The sequence below is a fragment of the Drosophila simulans genome, chromosome 3R (assembly GCF_016746395.2).
Source record: "Drosophila simulans strain w501 chromosome 3R, Prin_Dsim_3.1, whole genome shotgun sequence".
Classification (NCBI taxonomy): Eukaryota; Metazoa; Arthropoda; class Insecta; order Diptera; family Drosophilidae; genus Drosophila; species Drosophila simulans.
Genome location: NC_052523.2, coordinates 22,295,278 through 22,319,150, shown reverse-complemented (window position 1 = coordinate 22,319,150; position 23,873 = coordinate 22,295,278). Strand labels below are relative to the sequence as shown.

Here is a 23,873-nt window from a genome sequence, read left to right as displayed (position 1 = left end):
CTGCACCACTGGCATCTTGTTTATGATAAATATTTGAGAAACTTATTAATTATGCCACAAATAGCCAGCCAGATAGCAGATCGCAGAAGCCTTTGACATTTTTAAGTAGCTAATTGGGAGAGGAACCTTCCCAACTGGATGTGTGGGAGGATCTGTGTGGATTAGCTGGGGTGGAATGACCAAAGTTGGTCTTCGCCAGATACCAATCAACGGGGGGTCAAGAGAAGAGCAGTTAAATGGGAGACTTGTAATAATGGTATAATACAAACTTTTGGTATATCCGTTGACAAGTTAAGTTTGGCTAATTAATCACTAATGCTATGTATATCTGGATTTATTATAGACGAATGTTCTTTTTTCTCAACGATATAGAGTTTTTGGATTTTTTAGATTGTCGGTTCTCTGGTTGACCCTTCACCGCAGCCCACACAATCAGACCGCCCAGCTAAAAGACCGAAAACATATATGTCAGCCGGAGCACAAGTGAGCGACTCGCAATCGCAGCATTTAAATCAATATTCATTTTAATTGTACAAATCACCTTGACTTAAATGCGCGCCAGTTGGCCAGTGAGTGAGTGCGAGCCACTCGACCACTCAATTTCGATTCTGGGCCCTGGCTAAATCTGTTCTATTATGGTCTATTCGGATTGCGAGTGGCCAAGAGTGAATAGGCCTGAAGCATGAATATATTTCAAAGCCAGAAGGCGAACGAAGCGTTCGATTTGGTCTCGGATTCTGTTTCTTTTGAGATCTTTTTTTTTTTGTGTTGTGTTTGTTTTATTGCATGCCTCTGAAGCGGTTGCATGCAACTCACAGTCACACGGACGCAGTGAGATTGTTTTAAATGTTAACATGGCCATTTAGAGGCAATAACAGCGGCAAAATGGCAGACAGTCGAACGAGGAAAGCCAAAAAGGCGCGGGCACTTGCTGTTATTACAACAATATTACCAATATTTATCATAAAAAGGCTTGCAAAATAATCGCCGACAACAACAGCAACAATGGACCGGCAAGAAAACGTCAGCATAAATAAAAAATACTCATACGCCGCATGCGCCGCGGCCGCCGACGCCGACTGCATAAAAAGACAAATTTATGATTTATGATTTCAACCTTGTAAATAATATGCTCACAAAAGTACACACGGACAGTTTCTGTTTCGAAGTCTCTGCTAAACGCTCTTGCCGCTTGTGCCCAAAAGCAGCAACAACAATTGTGCTGACCAACCTACTTGCACAATTTTTCCGCACAAGGCATGTGGCAAGTGTGTGCCCCACATCAACCACCGGCCGTTCAGCCAACCACTGCACCACCATCGCTGCAGCGAACCACAGCCACATACCGCTGCTCGTATGATTTTTAAATGCGCGATGAGTTATTTATGCGAGGTATGTGCGAGTCATCCTTAACCCATTGTGGTCAGCGGATCGAAAGGCAAATAAAGTGGTCTTGACTGAATAAGTACAGATTGGGATTGGGATTGAAATTGCGTAAGATGTTGTGGTCTTACAATGATTAATTTGGTTATATCCAGATTTAAGGAAGTCCAACTTTATATAATTAAAATCCCTAAAACTTCAAACTAATTGGGTTAACCAATTATTTATTAATCTGTAAACTACATTTTTATTATTCACGTTTTCTAAGACACATACACTCAAGTTCTTTATAATAAAATATAGTACGTGTCAGGATGATGGGGTTGCTGGTCCTGGAAATTTCCTAGTTTGCTGAAAATTGAACACTCGGAGAAAGGCGAACACTTGACTTTGTAAATGCGCGGGCGCGACCGGGCGTACGTTTATTGATCGTGGTAGTTATTTCACACTAAAGCTTATTCTAATGAGTTGGGTTCTCCCAAGCGCAGCGGAGACTCCTCGGAGACTCTGTGGTGAAGAGCGGGAGAGCGTGAGAGGGAGTGGGGAGCGTAAGAGGGAGCGGAGAGCGGGTGACAGTCCACACCCCGTAACTTGAACATTCCGCCCCCCTTGCAATCACTGGGGTTGCAACATAGCCATCCTACGGCAAGCTGCAGGCACCGGACACGATCCACCCAAACACGGTCTTTTGAGCGACCGGCATTCCCTCGTCGAAGGTCAGGAATCCGGATTGGATAACCTTAGGATAAATGTCTGCTCCTAAGACCATGGATACGGTAGCAGGCCGATGGAACCCGTCATCCGCCAGCATGATGTCCCTGTACTTGGACACTACGGTGTCGCTCAATGCCCGGACAGGTGTACGGATCCGCACCCTGGGCTCGATCTTGAGCACGACCTCGAGCTTCGTGTTCGCGTCGATCCTGGAGCGAATCGTCGTCGTGCAGACCTTCTCGTCGCCAACATTGGTCATCGAAAGCTTAAAGGCTGACGCCAACGAAGCGTCGATGCAGCTCATGGGGCTGCACGGATCGATAAGTGCTGCGGTCTCGAAGGTCTTCGTCCCGGTCTCCAACTTGACCAGCGCTGTGGGAAGGATGTTCACGCTGTGGCGTTGCAGCAGCGACGAGAGCGATGGGCCTGGCGTCGTCGATTCCGGTCGTCGTGGCGGTGAACTCCTTCGCTGAGTTGGCGGATTGTGCCGGCGGGAACGTTGGGACGAGGCCGAAGCTGCTTGCCGGGTTGGCACCGGTTGGCGACGCGAGCGCGCTCGCGACCGCGACAACGAGCTAACCTGCTCGTGCATGTGGAGCAGCGTGTGGTGGGATCGGTCGCACTTCTTGCAACGATCACCGCTTCGGCAGTCTCCCGTGGAATGCTCGTGAGCGAGGCAATTGGCGCAGTATTGGTTAATGAGGACTGCTCGCAAACGCCTTTCAGCGCTGAGCTTTAGGAACCTCGCGCACTTCCGAAGAGGATGGATACCGCGGCAGACTCGGCATCGGTAGGATTGAATACCTCGGGTACGTCTGCTCTCCACGGCACGAGCACTGCGTGCGTTTTGTTGACGAGGAGCCATGCTGCGCGTAGTCGAACGTCGAAAGGAGATCGAAAACGAAATGAAAAATAACGGATGATTAGTGATAGTGAACTACAACTAAGGACGAGAGGAGCGCCTATTATTGTGGAGATTCGGAAGACTCCGTCGGCAAAAGCACCACTTTTGCCACTGGACGTTTAATAACTCCACGTGCAGTACGGATGTTTACTACACGGACGTTGCCGTCAGCTCCTGGGAAAACAGACTCAATTCTGCCGAGCCGCCACTCATTAGAGGGCAAGTTGTCGTCCTTGATGACGACCATGTCATCGATGCGTAGATTTTTGGACGGGGCCTGCCATTTAGAACGCTTGTGGAGTTCTTTGAGGTACTCTTCTTTCCATCGCACACGGAACTGCTGATGGAGAGCCTTCAAATGCTGCCACCGATTAAGAAGGGATTTCGTTTCCCCCTTTACTTCGGGTTCCACCGTGGACATAAGGGGTCCCCCGACAAGGAAATGCCCTGGCGTCAGAGCCAGCAAGTCTGTCGGATCTTCAGACATAGGAGAGAGCGGCCTGGAGTTAAGGCACGCTTCTATTTTTGCCAAGAGCGTGGAGAGCTCTTCGAACGTGTATTTTCGTGTGGCCGTGCATTTGTAAAATAGCGTCTTGAAGCTTTTTACGCCTGCTTCCCAAAGGCCTCCCATATGGGGTGCTCCCGGAGGAATAAATTGCCATTGCATCTCTTGATGAATATAGGCATTCGTCACCGACTCTTTTACGGCTTGAAGGAAATCGCGGGAAAGCAGGGTGGCAGCGCCAACAAAGGTTTTGCCATTGTCTGACTGGACTTGACGTGGACACCCTCTTCTGGATACAAAACGAGAGAAAGCGGCAAGAAACTTCTCGGTCGTTAAGTCAGATGTAGGCTCCAAGTGGATGGCCTTGGTGGAGAAACAAACAAAAACTAACACATACCCCTTTGTAATAAGACATGCTCTTCCCGTATAGTTCTTTATATCGAACGGACCGGCGTAATCCATGCCAGTATACGTGAATGGTCGGGAGAACGATGCTCTTTCTTTGGGCAGGACACCCATCAGTTGGCTTTGCAAGCGCTTTTTGTGGATCACACATACTTTGCACGAATTTACCACTGCTTTCATCAGGTTCTTGATTCTCGGAATCCAGTATTTCGACCGGATGAGGCGCACCATTAACTGGTTACCACCATGGAGAGTTATGCGATGCGTGAAATTCGCAAGGAGGCGAGAAAGCAGGCAGTTATACGGAAGAATCACTGGATGGCGTTCATTGTATTGAAGGCTTTCGGAAGCCGCCACACGGCCGCATGCCCTGATCAGTCCTTGCGGATCTAGAAACGGGTTCATGCTTCGGATGGCACTTGAACTTGGCACTGGACGCTTTTCACTTAGGCAGTGATATTCCACAGGGAATTCTCTGCGCTGAGTGTTCGAAATTAGGAACCGCTCGGCGGCGGCGATTTCAGTGGCCAGTAGATGAACATCAGATGGAGATGTCTGCTTCCTGCACCGCTGAATGAAGCGATAAACATAAGCAAGGACTCGTAGAGCTTTCTCTAGCTTGGAGAAACGTGCCAACAACTCTTCAGAAGGAGCTTTCGCGAGATGGACCTTTAGAGCACGCTTCTCCAGGTCGGTCACCGGAGCGTTGACCTGAGTTGGCCATTGGTTGCGTGGATTTTGCAACCAAGTCGGTCCGTGCCACCATAACTGGCTATCGGCTAGATCTTGGAGGGAAACTCCTCTACTTGCCAAGTCTGCTGGATTATGCTCAGATTGAACATGAGACCAATTCTCTGTTTTTGTGGCCTGGGCGATCTTCGTCACCCTATTGGCTACAAATGTGGTCCACTGGCATGCTGGCTTGCTTAACCATGCAAGCACTATCGTGGAGTCCGTCCAACAGTAAAGTTCGGAGTTAGTCGTAGGCATCTGCGGAATGATGGCTGCAGCCATTTCGGAAAGCAATAACGCTCCGCACAGCTCCAATCTTGGGAGCGAAACCGTTTTGACTGGTGCTACCCGGGTTTTCGCGGTCAGGAGTTGCACCATAATGGTGCTGCCCACTTCTACGCGGACATATATGGCCGCCCCGTAAGCCTTTTGCGACGCATCGCAAAAGCCATGATGCTCGACCTTGAAATCTGGACGAAACGATAGCCAGCGTGGAATGCGTATCTGCTCTAACACTGAATAGCTTTGAAGAAAATTCAGCCATCGCTGACAAAGCTCATTTGGAATGTTTTCGTCCCACCCAAGTTCCTGCAGCCAAATCTCCTGCATGAAAATTTTGGCTCGAACGATAAACGGCGCTAACCAGCCGGCAGGGTCGAACAATTTGGCAATTTGGGACAGGACTTGGCGTTTTGTAAAGGACGTTTCGATAGCCAACTCTGGCGGGACGAAGAAGAATTCGTCGGAGGTTGCTTTCCAGCGAATACCGAGGGTTTTGGCAGTACTTTCTGCATCGATCTCCAGAAAATCAGTATTTAAAAGATGGTTGCTCTGAATGGCCGCTAAAACTTCCTTTTGGTTGGAGGTCCATTTCCTCAATGGAAATCCGGCAGAATTCAGAGCGTCTCGGAGCTCTTGCACCATGAGCTGAGCTTCTTCCGTGGAGTCCGCTCCGGCTAAAACATCATCCACATACATGAAATTTCGAATGACATTGCTAGCTTTTGGATGGCTGAGTTCTACGTCAGCTGCTAGCTGCTGCAGTACTCGGATCGCCAGGAAAGGCGCGCAATTGACTCCAAAGGTTACTGTTTTCAGTTCGAAATCTCTGATTTCCCCTCTATTGTTACGGAAAAGTATTCGCTGGAATGGAGTGTGTCTCGGATCTACCCAGATCTGCCGATACATTTTCTCGATATCGGCGTTGAACACGTATCGGAAATAGCGCCACTTCAGAATTTGAATGGTCAAGTCGGACTGTAAGACAGGGCCAGCATGAAGGATATCATTTAAACTGGTACCATTCGATGATGGGCTGGAGGCATTGAATACTACACGGAGTTTAGTAGTTACGCTCTCCGGTTTTAAGACGGCGTGATGTGGCATATAATAGGCGTTGCAATCATGCGTAGGAAGAACTTGTCGCATGTGCTTTAAGTCGAGATATTCCTGGATCACCGAATCGTATCTCGCTTTCAAGGCCTCATCTCTTTTTAGACGCTGCTCATTTCTTAAGAACTGAGCCAACGCGAAAGACCTAGAATGCCCTAGCCCGGAACCGATATGTTCTGGGTCGCGAAAAGGCAGAGTAACGACATATTTGCCGCACTCGTTTCTCGTGGTCGTTTGAAGGAAATTCTTCTCGCACATGGAATCGGATTCTTTTACCAGCTTTGTTGGTATATCCTCCACCTCCCAAAATTTTGTGAGGAGTTTGTCCAGTGAATTATCGTACGCGTGGGAGATCTGTGTCGAAAAAGAGGAAATTCTGCTTTGGGCTGAGGCTGAGACTGGCCCAGTTAGTACCCAGCCGAAAATGGTCTCTTGCCCCAAGAGAGAGCCACAGATGTTGGTTTTTGCTCCACTCAGAAGCACCGAAGGCAGGATGTCGGCTCCGATAAGTACATCTATTTGTGCGCTCTCATAGAACTTTGGATCCGCCAATGGAAAATCGGGAAGATCCCGAAGGAAATTTTGCGGAATTGGGTAGGAAGGCAGATTTCCGGCTAGTTGAGGGAGGACATAGGCCGTCGTCTCCAACTGCAACGCGGGCCTAGTCGGAGATCGGATGGTGAAACTGCAGAGCTTCTTGGACTGAGCCGCTACTGTTTGGTTTAAGCCCGAAACTTGGGCTTGAACCACCTGGAATGGCAATCTAATTAGATTGAACAGTCGCTCGGTTATGAATGTCGCTTCTGATCCGGAGTCGATCAGGGCGCGTGCCTTAAAGTTAGTGCCAAGATGGGAAATATTGATTATGGCAGTGCCAAGAAGGATAGCTCTTGAGCCTGTGGCGAAATAATTCTGAACACCGGCTTGCTCATTTGGAACGAAATTGGCCTGATTAGCGGAAATTGGCCTTGCAGGATTTGAAGGGCTTGAATTGCTGGAACAGAGGTTGTTTCGGTGCAACAACGTGTGATGCCGGCCACGGCAAGTAAAACAATTGTGAGTGCTTTTGCACTCACGAAGCTGATGTCCCTTTGCGAAGCAGTTTAAGCATAACTGCTTCCGTTTAATGTAGGCTGACCGGTCGTCAACCGACATTTGGAGAAAACGCGGACATACACGGACAGGATGGTTCTCCTTGTTGCACAAGTCGCAACTGTTCAATTTTGGAGCCACTCTCGTCTCATAGGAATTTAATTTTCTAGAGGGCCCACTTGAGTTTATCGCTTTGGAATGCGACTGACTCGGTACGGACGGTCTCACATCATCGATGGCCTCTAAAGTTCGATGACGTTCTGTAAGGAAGGTGTTCAGCTCTCCCCATGTCGGGATGTCGGCTTTCTTATGTAGCGACTGCTCCCATAAGGAGAGAGTTATCTTCGGGAGCTTGGATGAGCACAGATATACCAGCAGGCAGTCCCAGTTCTCAGTGTTGATGCCTGACAGTTCTAAGGAAGTCAAGCAACCTTGAACAGTACTTTGCAGTACCTTCAAGGCCGCCCCAGATTCCTGTGGTATCGACTGCACATTAAACAGTATTTTCAATTGACTGTTTACCAACAATCGTTTATTTTCGAAACGCTCTATTAGGTTTTCCCACGCAGAGCGGAAACCCTCGTTGGTGAGAGGCGAAATCGAAACTATGGCATGCGCGTCGCCACTTGTTTTGGCATTTAAATGGAATAACTTTTCAACCGGAGTCAGCCGTGGATTATTGATATAAATGGCTGTGAAAAGATCCCGGAAAGTCGGCCAGCGAAGATAGTCGCCTGTGAAAACTTCTGTATCGCATGGAGGCAACCGACAGCCAGAGGAAATGTAGGCCTGGGGCGCAGCGTTCGCGGTTGGGATGGACTGAGAAGTGCCCTGCTCGATTTTATCAACGAGCTGGGCAACACACCTTTCATAGACTGAATAGCAATAATTGTATTTAGCCCTGAGAATAGGCATGTTGCTTGCTGCTGCTTCGCCTGCTGACACAAGGCACTCTGAGCAGAGATCGTATTCCTTTTCAACCTTGTCCCATAGGGTTCGGACTTGGTCGCGACGGACGCCAAGCATCGTGACAGTTGGAGCTGCGGATTCCGGAGTGTTGATCTGAGCCTCAAATTCGCTTAAGCGGTCAGAAACCGAAATGAATTTGGCTAGCGCTAGATCTGAAGCAGCCATATTTTTAGCTATGCGCTGTACTGTGGCTTTGGATGGAGTAGCACAGTCGTCGGAAATCTGCGCAGGCGTTCTCACCGAAATGCTTGGGATTCTTGGACTCTTGGGCCCTTGTGGTGAAAAAATAGACCTGGGCTTGTCAGCGGACAATTTCTTCTTATCGTCCCCGAAGGGCATAATCGAAGAAATACGAAATGGAAGGGAAGCGGTTTTGGAGCCCGGTCAAACTTTTGAAAAAGTAGAAAGATTCCTCAGACTGCACTTAATAATTTAAGTGGTGTAAAATTTACGAAGTGGAAACGTCGTAGTTTAGACTGATCGGACAGGTGACTCGGAGCGAACAGCGAATTGTATAAATGACCTGTGATTTACGGTAATTGGGTCCACCTTATTTATGGTTGGAACCCTTGGAAATTGGAACACGGTGATATAAAATGTTTATTAGAAGGAAGAAAATTTTATTCTTTTATTTACAACTGGAAACGGAGAAAATGGAATGACTGGAATTGAAGTCTTTTCTCCGCGCTGTAAATACTTCTAAAACAACCACTAACTAATATCCCAGCAATACGAAAAGGAAATATTTGTCGGGTGAACGACTTGTATTTGGCCGTATTATTTATTTATGGATTATTATTTTTTTTGAAAATAATAAATATATATATAAATATATATAAATAATAAATAATAATTTAATAAATATTAAAATGTTTAATTTAATTTAAAATGTATTTATTGTTCGGAAATTAATTTGGAAATTTACGGAAAAACATTGATGGAAAATAAAACGCCTTTTCCGCGTCGGCACTTGGAATAAATTTTATTTGTGGTATGGACTTGCCGACGGGAAACAATCAAAACTTAGGTAAACTTTGGTTATACGCCTTTTCCGCGTCGGCACTTGGGAAACAGGCAATGTAAACTTTGGTACACTTCGGTTAAAGGGAATGCAGATAATCTGCGCAATGTATGTAATGTAATATGTGTGATGTATATGTAGGTATATGGAGATGTATGCGTATATGTATTTATATGGAGATGTAATGCATGCAATGTATATGGGTAAATGGCGGGTAAATATTTAATTAATATTTTACTTTGAATGGCCAGAGGGTATGTGTTGTTTATTGTTGTATTTGAATGTATGGCGAATTGTGTTAAGCGGACTGCGGAGTTGAAGCAAAAAATGTGCGAAATTTGCGAAAAGAATTTGGCTTGCGTTGGACACAGTGAAAACGAGAATAGAATTTTTGCCACTTTTGGCAGAGTGTTGGACTTTAGGAATTTTCACTGAACTTGGCACAAATTAATTTCACTTTCTTCACATTTGGAATTTTTCATTTTTTGGACTGAATGAATATTTAAATATATTCGGAAAATTGGGACTTAGAAATTTAGAACGGTGTAATATGGCGGCGCCCGTGAGAATGGATAAGTACTTTTCTTTAATTGCCTTTTGTCGGATAAATCCGTTTGATTTGACAATAAATCTCAGCAAATTGAACGAAATTGGATTTTCGAACCTTTTGCTGCAGACCGGCAATTAAAGGGGATGGAAGTTTCGTACTTATCTTATAAGTTGCTCGCTGGTGGACAAACTTGAAAAATCCAGGATATCCGTCTTCGAAGGACCAAAATGTCAGGATGATGGGGTTGCTGGTCCTGGAAATTTCCTAGTTTGCTGAAAATTGAACACTCGGAGAAAGGCGAACACTTGACTTTGTAAATGCGCGGGCGCGACCGGGCGTACGTTTATTGATCGTGGTAGTTATTTCACACTAAAGCTTATTCTAATGAGTTGGGTTCTCCCAAGCGCAGCGGAGACTCCTCGGAGACTCTGTGGTGAAGAGCGGGAGAGCGTGAGAGGGAGTGGGGAGCGTAAGAGGGAGCGGAGAGCGGGTGACAGTCCACACCCCGTAACTTGAACAGTACGTATAAAATGTTAGCCAGCTTATTTATGTTGTCAGTAGAAGTTACCTGCCACTTTGTGCAAGGCAATTAAATGCGAATAATGTTGGTGGCAATAAATGGAATTCCCAAATGGGCATAACCACTGCACAATGGGTTAATAAGCCCAAGAGCGAAACGGAGACACACTTGGTGTGGAAACACGCCCGACTGTTGGGCTGTGAAAACACATGCCCGGAGTGGTGGATAGTTGTGCTCCACTCGGTCTGTCCACTCTGCGCACTTATTAAGCCGTAGCTGTGAACGAGCCCATATATTCTAATTGTTTAACCATATCCATTTCCATTTCCCCATTGCAGATTCGATGCTAACAAATCGACGAAGGGCGCCTCGAAGATGCGACGCGATCTCATAAATGCGGAGATAGCCAATCTGAGGGATCTCCTGCCGCTGCCCCAATCGACGCGCCAGCGCCTCTCGCAACTGCAGCTGATGGCCCTCGTTTGTGTCTATGTGCGGAAAGCCAACTACTTCCAGCAAGGTAAGTTGCAGCCAAAGCCTCCCCGCATCCCAAAACCGAACGAAAAATGCATATATGCATGCTGATAATTGGCTGCACGCTGATTGAATATGCATGAGTCATGAGCAGATGGAGATTGCGGCTGTGATTGTGACTCTGTGCAGCCGCGAAGATTGAGACTGCCGAGTGCAGGACCCACCGCCGTTGTACTTCAAAACTGCAATTGCCAAAATGCCATGCACTTGGGGAAAATATGACGAGAGCTTCCACAATTTCCGCGTTAACAAAGTAACTAGCTGAAAGTTCTTAGTCGGGGAGTAAGCAATTGATTAGCACATTAGCACGTATCTCTTACACTCTTTCATATGATTTCAATTTGCACAAATAAAATGTAAACGTTATTTAAACACTTTTTGGATTGCTAAACAAATGTTTGGTATGTGCACCATGTAGAGGTCATGATAGATTTTTCCTTCTATGACTCCTTGTCCAAACTCACCACTTTTTGTTGCAGTGCACCGCCGACTTTCATTTAAGTCGGAATGAAAAACCGCTAGGCGCATGGCTGCGCTTCGGTTTAAACCAACATCATTCATATGTCGAGTGTCCCTCTATCATGCCCCCAAATGCCCGGCTGAAATTGTTTTAGGCCAAGTAATTGCCGCACCGTCTAGGCACGCACCCAGTTCCAGGCGGGCCAAAATTGCTGGGGGCCCCTTGGATCCGCCGATCCTCGGATCCTCCAAACACCGAAGCCTACGGACCCATTCCGATCGGTCCCCAGAGGTCCCATCCTCCTTTAATGCGCATGCGCGCAGGTCAACGCAAGCGCAACCGAACGAGATCGTTCGCTCTTTACTTACCTATTTGCGCTGCTATTTTTTCATTTTGGTTTTGTTTTTTGTTGCTTTATTTTTTTTTTTTGTGGATAATTACGAAAATTGTTTTTCAAATTAGCGTTGTGCGGTACATAGGCCCATAGATAACACACCAGACTGGGGAACTCTTAACTCTCGGCTCGCATCTCAGTGCGCAGACAGAAACGAAACGGAACGAAAAGTCGGAGGAAACCCATGTGAAACTGTTGCAGATCCGTGGCATAGCAGCATCCTGTACCATACTAAACTACACTATACTATCTCATCGACGAACTCCTCCAACTGCAAACTGCAAACTGCAAAACTGCAAGTCGAGCCAGGCAATTTCACTATTGCAATGGTAACAACGAGCGTCTGCCTGGCATTGCTATAAATATTGCGATAAATCAAAATGTGCGATTTATGTGTTCTACAAATTGCAAAAAATTAAACTTAAGTACTGCTCTTTTCTCCAACCCCATCCATCTCACTCCTCCGCAGCCCCACATTCCCATAAGTGTGAGAAATAGTCGGCGTTCTGTGGATCTCGTATCTTTGGATTATTTGGGTGTGCTTTCGCTGCTGCTGCTTTTGCTGTTGTTGTTGTTCATTGTCATTGCACCGTTTAAAAGCATTTATAATCACAAATTGTGTTAATATTGGCACGCCATCGAAATCGCTTTGTATCTTTGTATCGCCAAGTTCAATGGATTCGTTTGCTCTCCGTCTGAGCATTGTAGATATGTGGGTGGGTGTGGCTGCTGCGATAGTCGCGATTAATGAAATACATATTTATAAAACGAAATTGAGTTTTCAATACAATGAGATTCTTTACGTTCTTCGTTTGTATGCAAGATCTTGAGCCCGGCGGCTTCGATCTCAGATCGAAGACCGTATAATTGGCCAGCATTTAGTAGTGTCGTGTTTGCTAACGAATCTCACAAAAAGCCATAAAGCTGTGAAGTGGTCACTGACTAAAAATAGGTTTTTGGTTGTAGTTCAAGGTGTCTAATTCAAGCAGGTTGATTATAAAATCATAAATGCACATTTCATAAATTTGTTTTTTATATTTTTGTATACATTTAAGTTCAAGTTGTGTTCTCATTAGTTGTATGACATACATGTATCGTCTTCCCAAAAATCCTGAATGTGCCACTTTGCTGGCTTCTTTTCTTGATGACCTTATATTGCGTTCTGTTCGGCAAGTTAAATATCACTTATAATAAAGCTACATTCCCTTGCCCTTGTATATTGTAGCAAAGTGGAAAATCATTGAGCTGGCCGCCACTCCCCTTTTATTTTTATTTTGGCTGATTCAGGTACGCTGACGACAGACTTCTTGGCAAAACGGATTTCTGAGTATTTTACCCGGATAGTGGATAATATTAAGGCCCAGCGAAAATCTGACTGCATTCATGGCCTTTCCGTTCAAGTTCAATGAAATTACCAGTTGCGGTTGCTGCTGTTGCAGTTGCTGTTGCTGCGGCGGCTGCTGCTGCTGCCGCTGTTGCTGTTGCCGTGGTGATTGTAGCCTGATGCTGATTTTGTGGCTGTTACTCTTCGGTTTTTGTTTTGTTTGCCAGGTGCGGGAGTATCTCGTAGTGTTTTAAAAATAATTGATCTTGATGCTGCCTGCAATGCAGCTGCAAAACAGCAATTGCACTCGGCGATCGCAGCCTGATGTTGCTGTTGCCACTATCGTTGCAGTTGCAGTTGATGCTGTTGTTGTTGCTGCTGTTCGCTCTTAGTGACAATGACACATTTTCTTTTTGTGATTCACTTGTTTTCGTTAGGCGGCAAACATCGTTGCTCATTGTATGTAGAATATAATCAATGAATTAACAATCAAATGCATCTAACAATCGCCGTCACAAGTTAGAGAGGTATCGAGTCTATTATTAACAGATAGTTTTTTAATTAGCCAGGCTTTTGCATACAAATTACCGCCATGGGAAAATACTCATATCCACTTAGTGAATATTTTTCATCCGTACTTCATACGGATGTCTTGATCGGCAGGGAGCGCCTGTGCAAGACACAAAAGGTCAATTAACTTAATTAGCATTATTTTCATGAAACTGTTTTCTCTGCCCACCCCTCGTTGCAGTTTTCAAACGTCACAATGCGATGCATCATCTCCATCATCAGACAGCAACACCAAATATTGGCTTCTCAAAGGTAAGAATTTAAGTTTTAGTTCATTAATAGTCTAGTATAGTTTAGCTGACTTCCTAGAAAATATTGCCCACAATTCATATGCAATCGGAGCGTAATTAGGAAAGCGATCAGCGCGATATGCGTTCATTTACCATATAACCTCGGCAATTTTCAATCCCGATGACATTTCGATTAGGCTCCCAGGGAACCGAGAGAAACAACTCAATTTAAGCCAACGCGGTGACAACTCAACCGAAAGTTCCCGGGAAAACAACTCTATTAATGGCACAAAAGCTGGCCATATCATAAGTCAGAAATCGTTTTGCTTGCCGCCACTTGCTGCGCCAAAAGCGAGAAGAGGAAATCAGCCAAAAGCCAGCGGGCCGAACAATAAATGCCCGGGAAAAGCCACAGATTTACAGGAGCAGCCACCAGACAAAACCAAAAAACAAAAAAAAAACAAAAAACCGAGAAGACAGAAGACAGTAGTCAGTCAAGCTGCCTGGCACTGACTGCTCCAGTCGGGCGAGATTGATCTACATACCTGTGCACACTCGTGACTGAATTAAATACTATAACCACGGTAGGAGTACTACTCATACTCCCCCTTTTCGGCTCTCATCGGGAGCTCTGCTGCGGTTGTCAACGTGGGTTTAGGCCAGGCTTTTGGGCTAACAATTTATTAGTGCTCAGACGCGAAAATGAATTTGCATTTGCGACACAAGATTCAATTTATGCTTTTTCAACTAGGGGGTGTTAGAAAAGAGGTAGCTTGAAAGCATGATAGGGTGTTTAAATAGGTGCATTTTAAAGTAGGTTGTTATTATTGAAACAAAAATAGCATCTTTGTTATATTAAGTAAGTTAATATAGATTTATTTCGATTAAGAGCATTTTTTATTCATTACCAATCACCCTGTATTCACATACGTATTTGTATTGCAGGCACTTTCCGGCTTCTTGATGATGCTCACACAAAATGGCAAATTGCTTTATATATCGGATAATGCAGCGGAGTACTTGGGCCATTCCATGGTAAGTCTTTTGCGAAAGTTGCGGATTGTTTTGGGCTGGTTTTCTGTTTCGGGGGCCAAAATTGTTACAATCGTTGATACAAATCTCTGACAAGCGACAACAGGCAAACGACGATGCCTGTCGTCGTCAGAGCATGTCATAGTCTCCTAACAGCAGCAGCAACATAAGCGCAGCAGCAACATCAACGCTGCAGCAACATCAACGCTGCAGCAGCAGCAGCAGCGGCAACAGCAAACATATTTGTTGCAGTTTTTGTGCTGTACTAGTTGCTGATGTTGTTGCTGCTCCCGTTGACAAGTTAGCAACTGTCTAAAGACCTAAAGAGCCCCGATTCATTGAGCTTATGTAAGTCTGTTGGTTCCTTAAAAACCACAGCTCGATGTTTGCCGTGTTGCCCGTGTTTCAAGCTTTGTTTATTGCACGCTTATGCCGCTTAAATAGCAAGGTTATACATGTGGAAATATATATACGAGTATATGTACATGAGACTCTATTTACTTGGCCTTTCACTTTGCATTTGAACCGACGGTTTAAATAAATCTAGCCGACCGGAGCACATGTGACATATCTCAGTTCTACACATAACAGAACCGACATTGACAAAGGTACCATAGATTAGGCGACCAGGTGATTGTCGGCTCTTCGACGTCCAAGTCTTCGAGTGCCAGTGCAACGGGGCGTATGTGCAATGTCTGTGCCCCACCAAAATTATGCCATAAATCACAGCCTGGCCTGTGATCCCAGGAATGGGATATGTTCGTGGACGAAAAAAAACTTGATCAGCTGCTTCATATCAAAAGGAAACGCTCCACTTGTTTTTTCGCGGCCAGACAACCTTTCATATCAACTAAATGTTGCACTTCCCCCACTCCGCAAGTCAAAAGCTAGACAAGAACAAGCCAACGGCAAGACAGCAGAACCAAAAAAAAATATGCAGGAAAAAAACACAACTAAGCCAATTGGCAACCATGACATTTGACAGCCTTTTGGCCTTTGTGCCGAGCCTTATCAGGAGTTCGGAGGAGTTGAGGGAGTGGAGAACTGGGAGACACCCACCGGCAGCAACTAAATGGTCAGTGAAGTTCATAAATTCGCTCGTATGCCATGTGTTGGCATAATTACGGGCACAATAAAAACGGAATTGGTGTGCACATGGACAGGCCCAAAAGTGGCTTGCTCAACCTTTTAATTTGTGGCAAGGCTCGGAGTTAGTTAGCGGCGGCAAAAGCTGAAAAACGGCAGCAGTAGCAGCAGCAGCGGCAGCAACAACTACCAACAGCCAAGTTAATTAACAAACTGCCAAAAATGTCAATAGATCTTGGCAACATTGTGGCTGTTGTTGCTGCTCCTGCTGTTGCTGCTGCTGCTGCAGTTGCTTTTACCATTGCCGATGTATCTGCTGTTGTTGGGCATCATAATTTGAATTCGATTTTTGCATATTCCCATAACAAGTTGCCATTGTCATGTGTCATGTAGCGACAGTGGCCATAAATAAATTACAACCACATCGGCTTGCCATTATAAATTGGTCGATCGCTCGATCGCTCTCTCCTTCGCTGTGGCCATAATTGTCAACAATAATAAAAGCTCATGACATAAACGGCCAGCAGGCAACTGGCCACAAACATCGAAGCCCCACAAAACGGCGATGAGCATGCGAATTCCGTCTGACACATCATTAACAAATTACAACAATAGGCTGACTAATTGAAATTTAGATCGAATGGAAAGATACGGATTATATTTAAATATTAAGTATTTCACTTCTAGTTGGTTAAATAATTGTGTTAAATTAATAAAATTATTTTCCTTTGCCATTATATCGACAGATGTTGACTAGTGGGCAAATACCAGTCGCTGTTATTTTCAGACCAGTGTAAACCCGTGTTAACCATGTCCCCTTTGCCGTTCTCGTTACAGGAGGATCTGCTGATACACGGTGACTCCGTTTACGATATCATTGACAAACAGGATCACGCAAACATCCAGGCCGAGCTGAATAGGAACGTGCCACCGCAGCCGGGTGGCTCGAGTCAGGCGAGCAGCGGTGGTGCCGGTGGTGCTGGCGGTGCCGGCGACTCAACGTCCAGCAATGGAAGTGCCGCTGGTGCCGGTGGTGCTGGTGGCGCCTCCAGTCTCGAGGGCGAGCATCGCATGTTCCTCTGTCGCATGAATGTTAGCCGCAATGCGCGACGGCAAATGCGTTTCGGCGATCAGAAGGTGAGTGTCAATACACTGAAACGTAAATCATCGAAAAACATTTAATTTGAATGCTACCGGAAAGTCGACTTTTAATATATAATATAAGAAAATGGGTTCTCTACTTCATTTTTTCTTTATAACCTTAATATCCTTATTTTTATTTATGAATCACAAACTAATTAACAGCTCCCATATTTTTTCTCCGTGCATTCTTGCGTGGATGAGTAAGCGCGTGTAAGTCTCTGACAGAAATTGATGAATGAATCACCTGGGAAGCGTGTTGCGTGTAACACTTTACCACACTGCAGGCTCCTCCGCTCCGCTCCGCTTCAATCCGCCGCTCAACATCGACATCTTGCTCTGGCATGAATTATGCATGAGGGCAGGGAAATGGAGATGAAGATGGAGTTGGAGTTGCGAGTTTGGAGTAGAACTCGTACCATGCGTTTGAGCCGTCGGCCAACTGGTCATACATCTTGCCAACGAGCCGGGTTTTCTATAAGCTGACAAACGATGACAGTTGATGGGAAACGGGTGGGTGCTGGTGGCATTGCTGGCACTGGTGCTGCAGACCCCATCCCACCTGGTTTCTTAGCTGCTCTGATTGGCCGCCTCCCTGCGCGATGATGATGATGTGAATAAAACGAGGCGGCCATATGAAGTTGTCTTCCCAGCCATCTCAGCCGCAGGTTGAACAAGACAAGACCAAATCTGTCAACGTGTTGAGCGAAGCGTTGGCTGTGGCAGCAACTCTTACCCGTTTTGGTCATGGATGTTGCCTCTGTTGGATCTGCTACCGTGCACCATGTGGTGGTGGGCGGTCGCTTCACTTTTATTCATATCTTTTGCCGATCCGGGCCGCGTCCATTTTTTTCCTCGCTTTTCGCAGATGTGCAGTGAGCAAAATTATGGAGATAAGCCCAGGCGTTGACAGTTGGCTGAAAACGTTTTTAATTAAGTTGAGTGTTGGCAGTTTAATGAGGTGCAGGAAGTGCTGGCTGTGAGATTTCGCATGGCCCTTTTCTGGATAAAAGTGTGGTACGTTGGAAAAGGCAATTCACAATAAGGAAGAAAGTTCAGATGTTACAATATTATACAAAAAGTGGGGAACTGAACTGTTTAATGGTATAACAAACACCTGGGAACTAATGTAGAAAAATAAAATTAATAGAGTCAAAGGGCACCAATCACCATGACTGAAAATCATTTAAAAATATCAAAGACCAGAATATTTAAAGAGACCAAAGTGTTTTGAATGTCCAATCCATTCCCAGCCTTGCACAGAACATAAGTACCTAATCTAATCCTAAGCACACTCGACGCTTAAGACCCACATGAACTGAACTGGCGATAACCCGCAAAGTCAAGCCCAGAGCTGCGGAAAATGCAAGCACATTCACTCCCATGCCGGCACTCGTTAATATGCAATAAAAATGGACCAATAAATAATTATGAATGAGGTCAGGCATAGTTCAGAGCTAGTAACCAGACGGCCATACCCCATAGACAAAAGGCCCAAAAACAAAAACTTCGAATTATACAAAAAAAAAAAAAACAAAAGCCAGGGAAAAGAGAAGAGACGGCGACAACGTCGGCAGTGGCGCCTGGTCCCAGTCTAAGGTCGTCTCATTTACCAAAAAAGAAAAAAAAATTAAGAAAAACAAACCCCACAAACGACTGTGGCGTCTGCGTCATCCGACGGGTTTTTTGGGGGATCGGGAGGTTTTGTTTTTTTGGTATCAGGATCGTTGGGCTGACTGCATTTGCATTTAAGCAGAAGAAGCTGCGACGGCGGCGGCCCATAAGCCTCGAAAATGCAATTGCAGTTGGGTCGAAATAAATGCAGGCACGTTTTAATTGGGAGACAATGGCTCCGAGTCGACGAGCCTGAGACTGCCTGGTGGGTTTTTCTGTGGAGGAGTTGGCATACAAACATTTCTGTGATTGCCTTTTTTAAATTATGGAATCAGAGTAAAATGTCTATGAGAGAGTCGCCGGCATGCCGGTCCAAAAATGGCCAAAGTAGGTACTCCCAGCTGCCGCACGTTGGGCGCCAATTTTCGTGGGAGCCGATGTCGAAACAAGGGGCAATCTCAGAACAAAGCTAAACGCGCTGCATCTCTGTATTTGCAGGTTGTCCTGGTCCAGGGTCACTATTTGTCATTCCTGCCGCTCTGCAGTCGCAACGAGCCCGTCTTTTTGGCCACCTGCACTCCGATTGCCATGCCCGAGACCAGGGAGTGTGTTGTACAAGGTGCCACCAACGTCTTCACCACCATCCATTCGATGGACATGAAAATAGCCCATATCGATAAAAAGTGAGTAGCGGCGATAAATGTTAATTGATAGCTAGTATTAAAGTTAAATTATGTTTATCGTTGTTTTATAACTTTCAGTGGCGAGTTTCATTTGGGATATGATAAGTCGACTCTGCAAGGCACATCCTGGTACAACCTGATCCACAGCGATAATCTGACGGAGGCGCAAAAAAAACACAGTTTAAGTAAGTGGCTAATTAACAAAATAACTCGTTATTTAATTTGATAAGGCTCAAATGGATATTATTTTTCTCGGTATAATTTATTGCAAATGGTGAATAAAACTGCCTATAATACATAAAAAACTTGTAAAAGCAATATGGTTGCTATTAATATAAAATACATGTTTAAATAATCTATAATTCAGCTTAATTTATTCAAAACAATTCATAAGGCATAGGCTTTGGTAAAACCTTCCTATAGAATGGATTTTTCCAATGGTATTCTAATAAATATATTTAAATTAAGTTTACTTTAAACCAGTTAAACCACAAAAGCCCTAACACAGAAAACTCTTTAAAGTCGATTTCTATTTATTATACATAAATTCTGAACGTATATATGTATTTGTTGACTTTTTTAGTTATCCAATCGGAACAAGATCGCAGTTGTATCCTTCTAGTACGAATGCAGAGATCCAGTGGGGAATACACGTGGGTACACGTGGTTTTACAAGTGCGAGATAGTCCCGACTCCACGCAACAACCTGTTATCGTGTGCACAAACCAAGTACTCAAGTAAGTATACGTATCTTTAATACACATTAAGCCAATCTAAACCTTTGATAATTTAAAGATCAGCTAAAACATAAAACTAGAACTTATTAGATGAAAACATGAAAAAACTTTATTATATTTTTGCAGCGATCGAGAGGCCTCAATTATGCTGGCCAACTCCTGGCTGTATCAATACTATACCGTCCAGTCGAAGATCCAGTTCGGCATGCCGCTGGACAGCGGTATCCGTGTCCCACCGGGAACTCCCTCCAGCGGCTACTACAGTCCCCATTCATCCCATCCACCGGCCACTCCAGGTGGCGCAACGCCCAATTTGGGCATAGCCAGTAGCTTTGGCCCACACCATCATCCACACCACTCGCACCACCCGCATCACCATCATCATCATCACCATCCGGCGACTGCTTACCATCACCATCCGCATATGGGAACCTATGGTGGAGTCTATCATGCGAAGGCAGCAATCGAGCTTAAGGAGGATCAACCGCTGTTTTGCTTTCAGGAGCCAGTGGACTATAGCCAAGTAAATAGCCACGTTAATCCTCCGAATGCAACAAGTACTCCCAATCCGCCTGCCTCCAAACCGTCCACGCCCCCACCGCCCAAGAAGCGGGCTCGCAAACTGGAACCACTTTACTTGCACGCCGAACGCTCTCCGGCGGCGGCGATAACTCCGGAACCGGATTGCTATGCCATCCATACTCATCCGGCTGCTGCTTATGCCACCTCATCGGTGGTCAGTAGTGATGCTTCAGTTATATATGCCACAATAGTGCCGACGAGACCGAGGTTACCCAATAAGTCACTGCCTCCGGATCCTGCGGATTTTATAGAGCAATGGAACCCAAGTCCACCCTGGTCGGAATCGGCGCAAAAGGCTTCGTTGGATAGTTTTGGATCCTCCCACGAGCTGAGTCCCTGCATTACGACCACGCCCCCTACGCCCACAAGTGCCACACCGCATCAAAGTGGCTTGGGCACCACCCAGACTATAGGACCTGCTTTCAGTTTTGAATGGATGTCGGATCCTTTGGTACCGGTCACGTACCAGCAGTGGCCACCAACTGGTGACCATCATCAGCATCTTTCGCAGCACTTGAGCCAGAGTCAAAACCACCAAAATCCCCTCCAGCAGCAGCAGCACGAGCAGCTTCTACTTGGACAACAGCCGCATCTCCACCAGCAGCACCAGCACTTAGCACTTCATCATGGACGTGGGGAGCACTCCCTGGAGGGGGAAAGTCAGGGGGTGGTGGTGGTGCCACCGATACCCATTTCGATACCGATACCAACGGCCACGGGCCATGGGGATGCCGGCGAACCGGTTGAGGATAGAGGTTAGTATTAAGTGTGTATTGTTTTTTAAGTTTCTGGCACGATTTCCAAAAAACTGCGGCCAATTGGCACTCGATCGCTAAGTAATTAAGGCCGCCAAAACAAAGCCGAGAACTAGTAAAAGGCATCTTAATTATTGATAAGCTATAGGCTTCCGCCAAGCACATGCCACGCTTATGCTAATGCCTCCTCCGCCCTTCATCACATACAAACATACATACGTACATGTATCTTGCAGATCCCAAAAATTAGTGACCGACCAGCAAAGCTCGGAAATACCCAGCGATCAGAGATCGGGGATCGGAGATGGGAGATGGGATATCTGCCATGGCGGCCAGGTGATAATCACACTTAAATTAATTGCCACTTGTCATCTTAGCGTTTAAATTATTTTTATCTAACGAAGGAAACGCAAAACACATTCGTTTCCTCGATACAGCAGCTAATTTAAGCGATTCCCGTATAGCCCTTTTGTTTTCCAATTCCCATTCTGTATGTGCAATCTTGAGGAAACAAACACTTAAAAATAAGTATGAGTCTATGAAAATAGCGCTTGGAAATTAGTTTTGCGATTGGCCCGCAAAATACAGAAACAGAAGCGAAAAAATACATAGGCCATGCCAAGAGAGCTCTATTAGTTGTAGCGTTTTCATTAGCGACATTTTTATGGCGCGTGCTTAAAGTTTTTTACGATCATTCGTATTTTTGTATCTCGCGTTCTCGTAACTCCGCAGATATATGTATGTGCATCTACATTTAAATCTAGGTTAATTATATTATTTTATTTTATTTATTAAACACTTATTTATACACATATTTATTACTGTGCTTTCGTATTTTGCCTATTGAATAAACAAACTTGTAAAGTGTATTCGTTTGAAGAAAATTCCAGAAGTTGTTTCTTTTTAGTGGGAAGAAAAAATTATGTCATTCAAAGGGGACTGTAAAACCTGCACACAATGAGTGTTTGCTTAATGGGCAATTATATAATTTCTATTGCCAATAAACTTTTAAGCTCTATAAATTCCGATTAAGTCGGAAACACTTAAGTATTTTGCGACTTATTTGCATGAAAATGTGCACTTTTCCCATTTTTAAAACAAAAGGTATATACCAAAAATGGAGATTTTGTTAAAGTGCCAATATAAGCCCATTAGGCTTTTAATGAGCCTCACTTGACCTAAATCCCCCCACATATCATAAACAAAGCAAATATCTCAGCAATGTGTCTGTTGATCAGTGATCATAACATGATTACCATAATGACGCGATGGGAAAATGTCATGATTTTCCTGGGTCCTCCACTAATGCCTTGCACTCTGAACTACCAGCCGAATTCGAATCATTCGCTTTCGCCCAGAAACTAACCAACGAAAAAAATAGAAAATTTAAGCCTGAAAGCCACTCCCCCCACATCAATGCTCCAAGTTTGGGTAGCATTCATAGACATTTTCAATTTCAAAGTACTCGTACTGGAGGCACCACTTCATGGTGACGACGAACCGCCGTTGAAACCCCCGTGAAACCCATGAAACCTATGAAACCTCGATGAAACCTCGGCGACGACGCAGAACAGACGCCAGACAGTTGGATTTCACACACAGGCCCACTCGAGAGTCGCCCGTTGAGGAGGCTGGCTCCTTTTTTCGGCTGCGGCTGCTGTTGCCGAGATCTTTTGGTGATATCCAACAAATATTGTAAGTAGAATGGCCAACAAAATAACCAACAAAAAAAATAAGGAAAAATACAAAGCAAACAAAAAGGCGAGAGAGCAGTGAAAAACCTAAGCTAAACGGAACGGAACGCTGACGATGTAGACGCCGCAGCTGGCGCGATTGAATGACTCCTCGTCGTCGTCCGTTGTCGGTTGTCTGAGATACTGACTGGCTATGTGACTGGCTAGCTGGATATGGAAGAAGGCACTTGGAGAAAGAGCCACCCCAATCGGACCTTAAATGCAAAATATGTATTCTCTACAGCAAAGTTCATAACTAAAGTATTTATTCCTATGTGCTAAAAAAAATCATATCTATATATCTTTCGAATCTTAAATAAGTGATATAGAACATTTAAGTTAGGTTCTTTAAATTCAACGCACGTATTTTACGCATGTTCTATAAATTTCTCACCGTGTACAAGTGAAGCTGCAGATGGAGACCTGGCACTGGACGACGACGACACACTTCCAGGCGACGACGTCGGCCAACAGCAGCATTCTCAGAAATATTGGTGTAGGTCACAGTCGCAGATAACATATGGCACTGGGGCGAGGGGTTAGTTGCCACGGTGGAGAGGGGTAGGGTGTGTGCCGCAGTCCTGGCCTCATTGTATGCAAATGTGCCACGATCACCACCCGCCCAGGCCCATTCGATGATCCTCCCGTCCGATGCTCCCCAAATCCATCGGCCACTACTGCTCTTCATGGGTGCCAGAATCGTTTTGTGTGCAAGTAACTCGAATTCGAATTCGCGTTTTCTGTATTTCAGCTTTGCCTGTTTTATTTTTTATACGATTTTTTTGAGTTGTGCGATTTTTGGCATTTTTGCA

At 45.2% G+C, this 23,873-nt stretch overlaps 2 protein-coding genes across 2 annotated transcripts in view; one reads left to right on the top strand and one right to left on the bottom strand.

The window, feature by feature from the left end:
• The window catches only part of LOC6729720, a 30,636-nt gene extending 8,456 nt beyond the window's left edge, over positions 1–22,180 (top strand). Inside the window, exons 3-11 of the mRNA XM_016174654.3 lie at positions 10,526–10,707; positions 13,651–13,721; positions 14,645–14,734; positions 16,655–16,954; positions 19,070–19,254; positions 19,333–19,439; positions 19,838–19,991; positions 20,118–21,328; positions 21,565–22,180. Coding sequence (XP_016036374.1) covers positions 10,526–10,707; positions 13,651–13,721; positions 14,645–14,734; positions 16,655–16,954; positions 19,070–19,254; positions 19,333–19,439; positions 19,838–19,991; positions 20,118–21,328; positions 21,565–21,578 — 2,314 coding nt within the window. The 3' untranslated portion in view covers positions 21,579–22,180. The remainder of the gene's footprint in view (positions 1–10,525; positions 10,708–13,650; positions 13,722–14,644; positions 14,735–16,654; positions 16,955–19,069; positions 19,255–19,332; positions 19,440–19,837; positions 19,992–20,117; positions 21,329–21,564) is intronic.
• On the bottom strand, positions 1,842–9,960 carry LOC120284954. Its single transcript, XM_039294688.2, has 2 exons — positions 9,826–9,960; positions 1,842–2,963 (listed from the first exon to the last, which is right to left on the bottom strand). The coding sequence occupies exon 2, from the start codon at positions 2,960–2,962 to the stop codon at positions 2,024–2,026; it is 939 nt and encodes a 312-aa protein (XP_039150622.1). The 5' UTR covers position 2,963; positions 9,826–9,960; the 3' UTR covers positions 1,842–2,023.
• Positions 22,181–23,873: the final 1,693 nt, after the last annotated feature.

Bases quoted from the DNA above. Each gene is read 5' to 3' on its own strand.
- LOC120284954 (XM_039294688.2), bottom strand. From the start codon at position 2,962: ATGGCTCCTCGTCAACAAAACGCACGCAGTGCTCGTGCCGTGGAGAGC.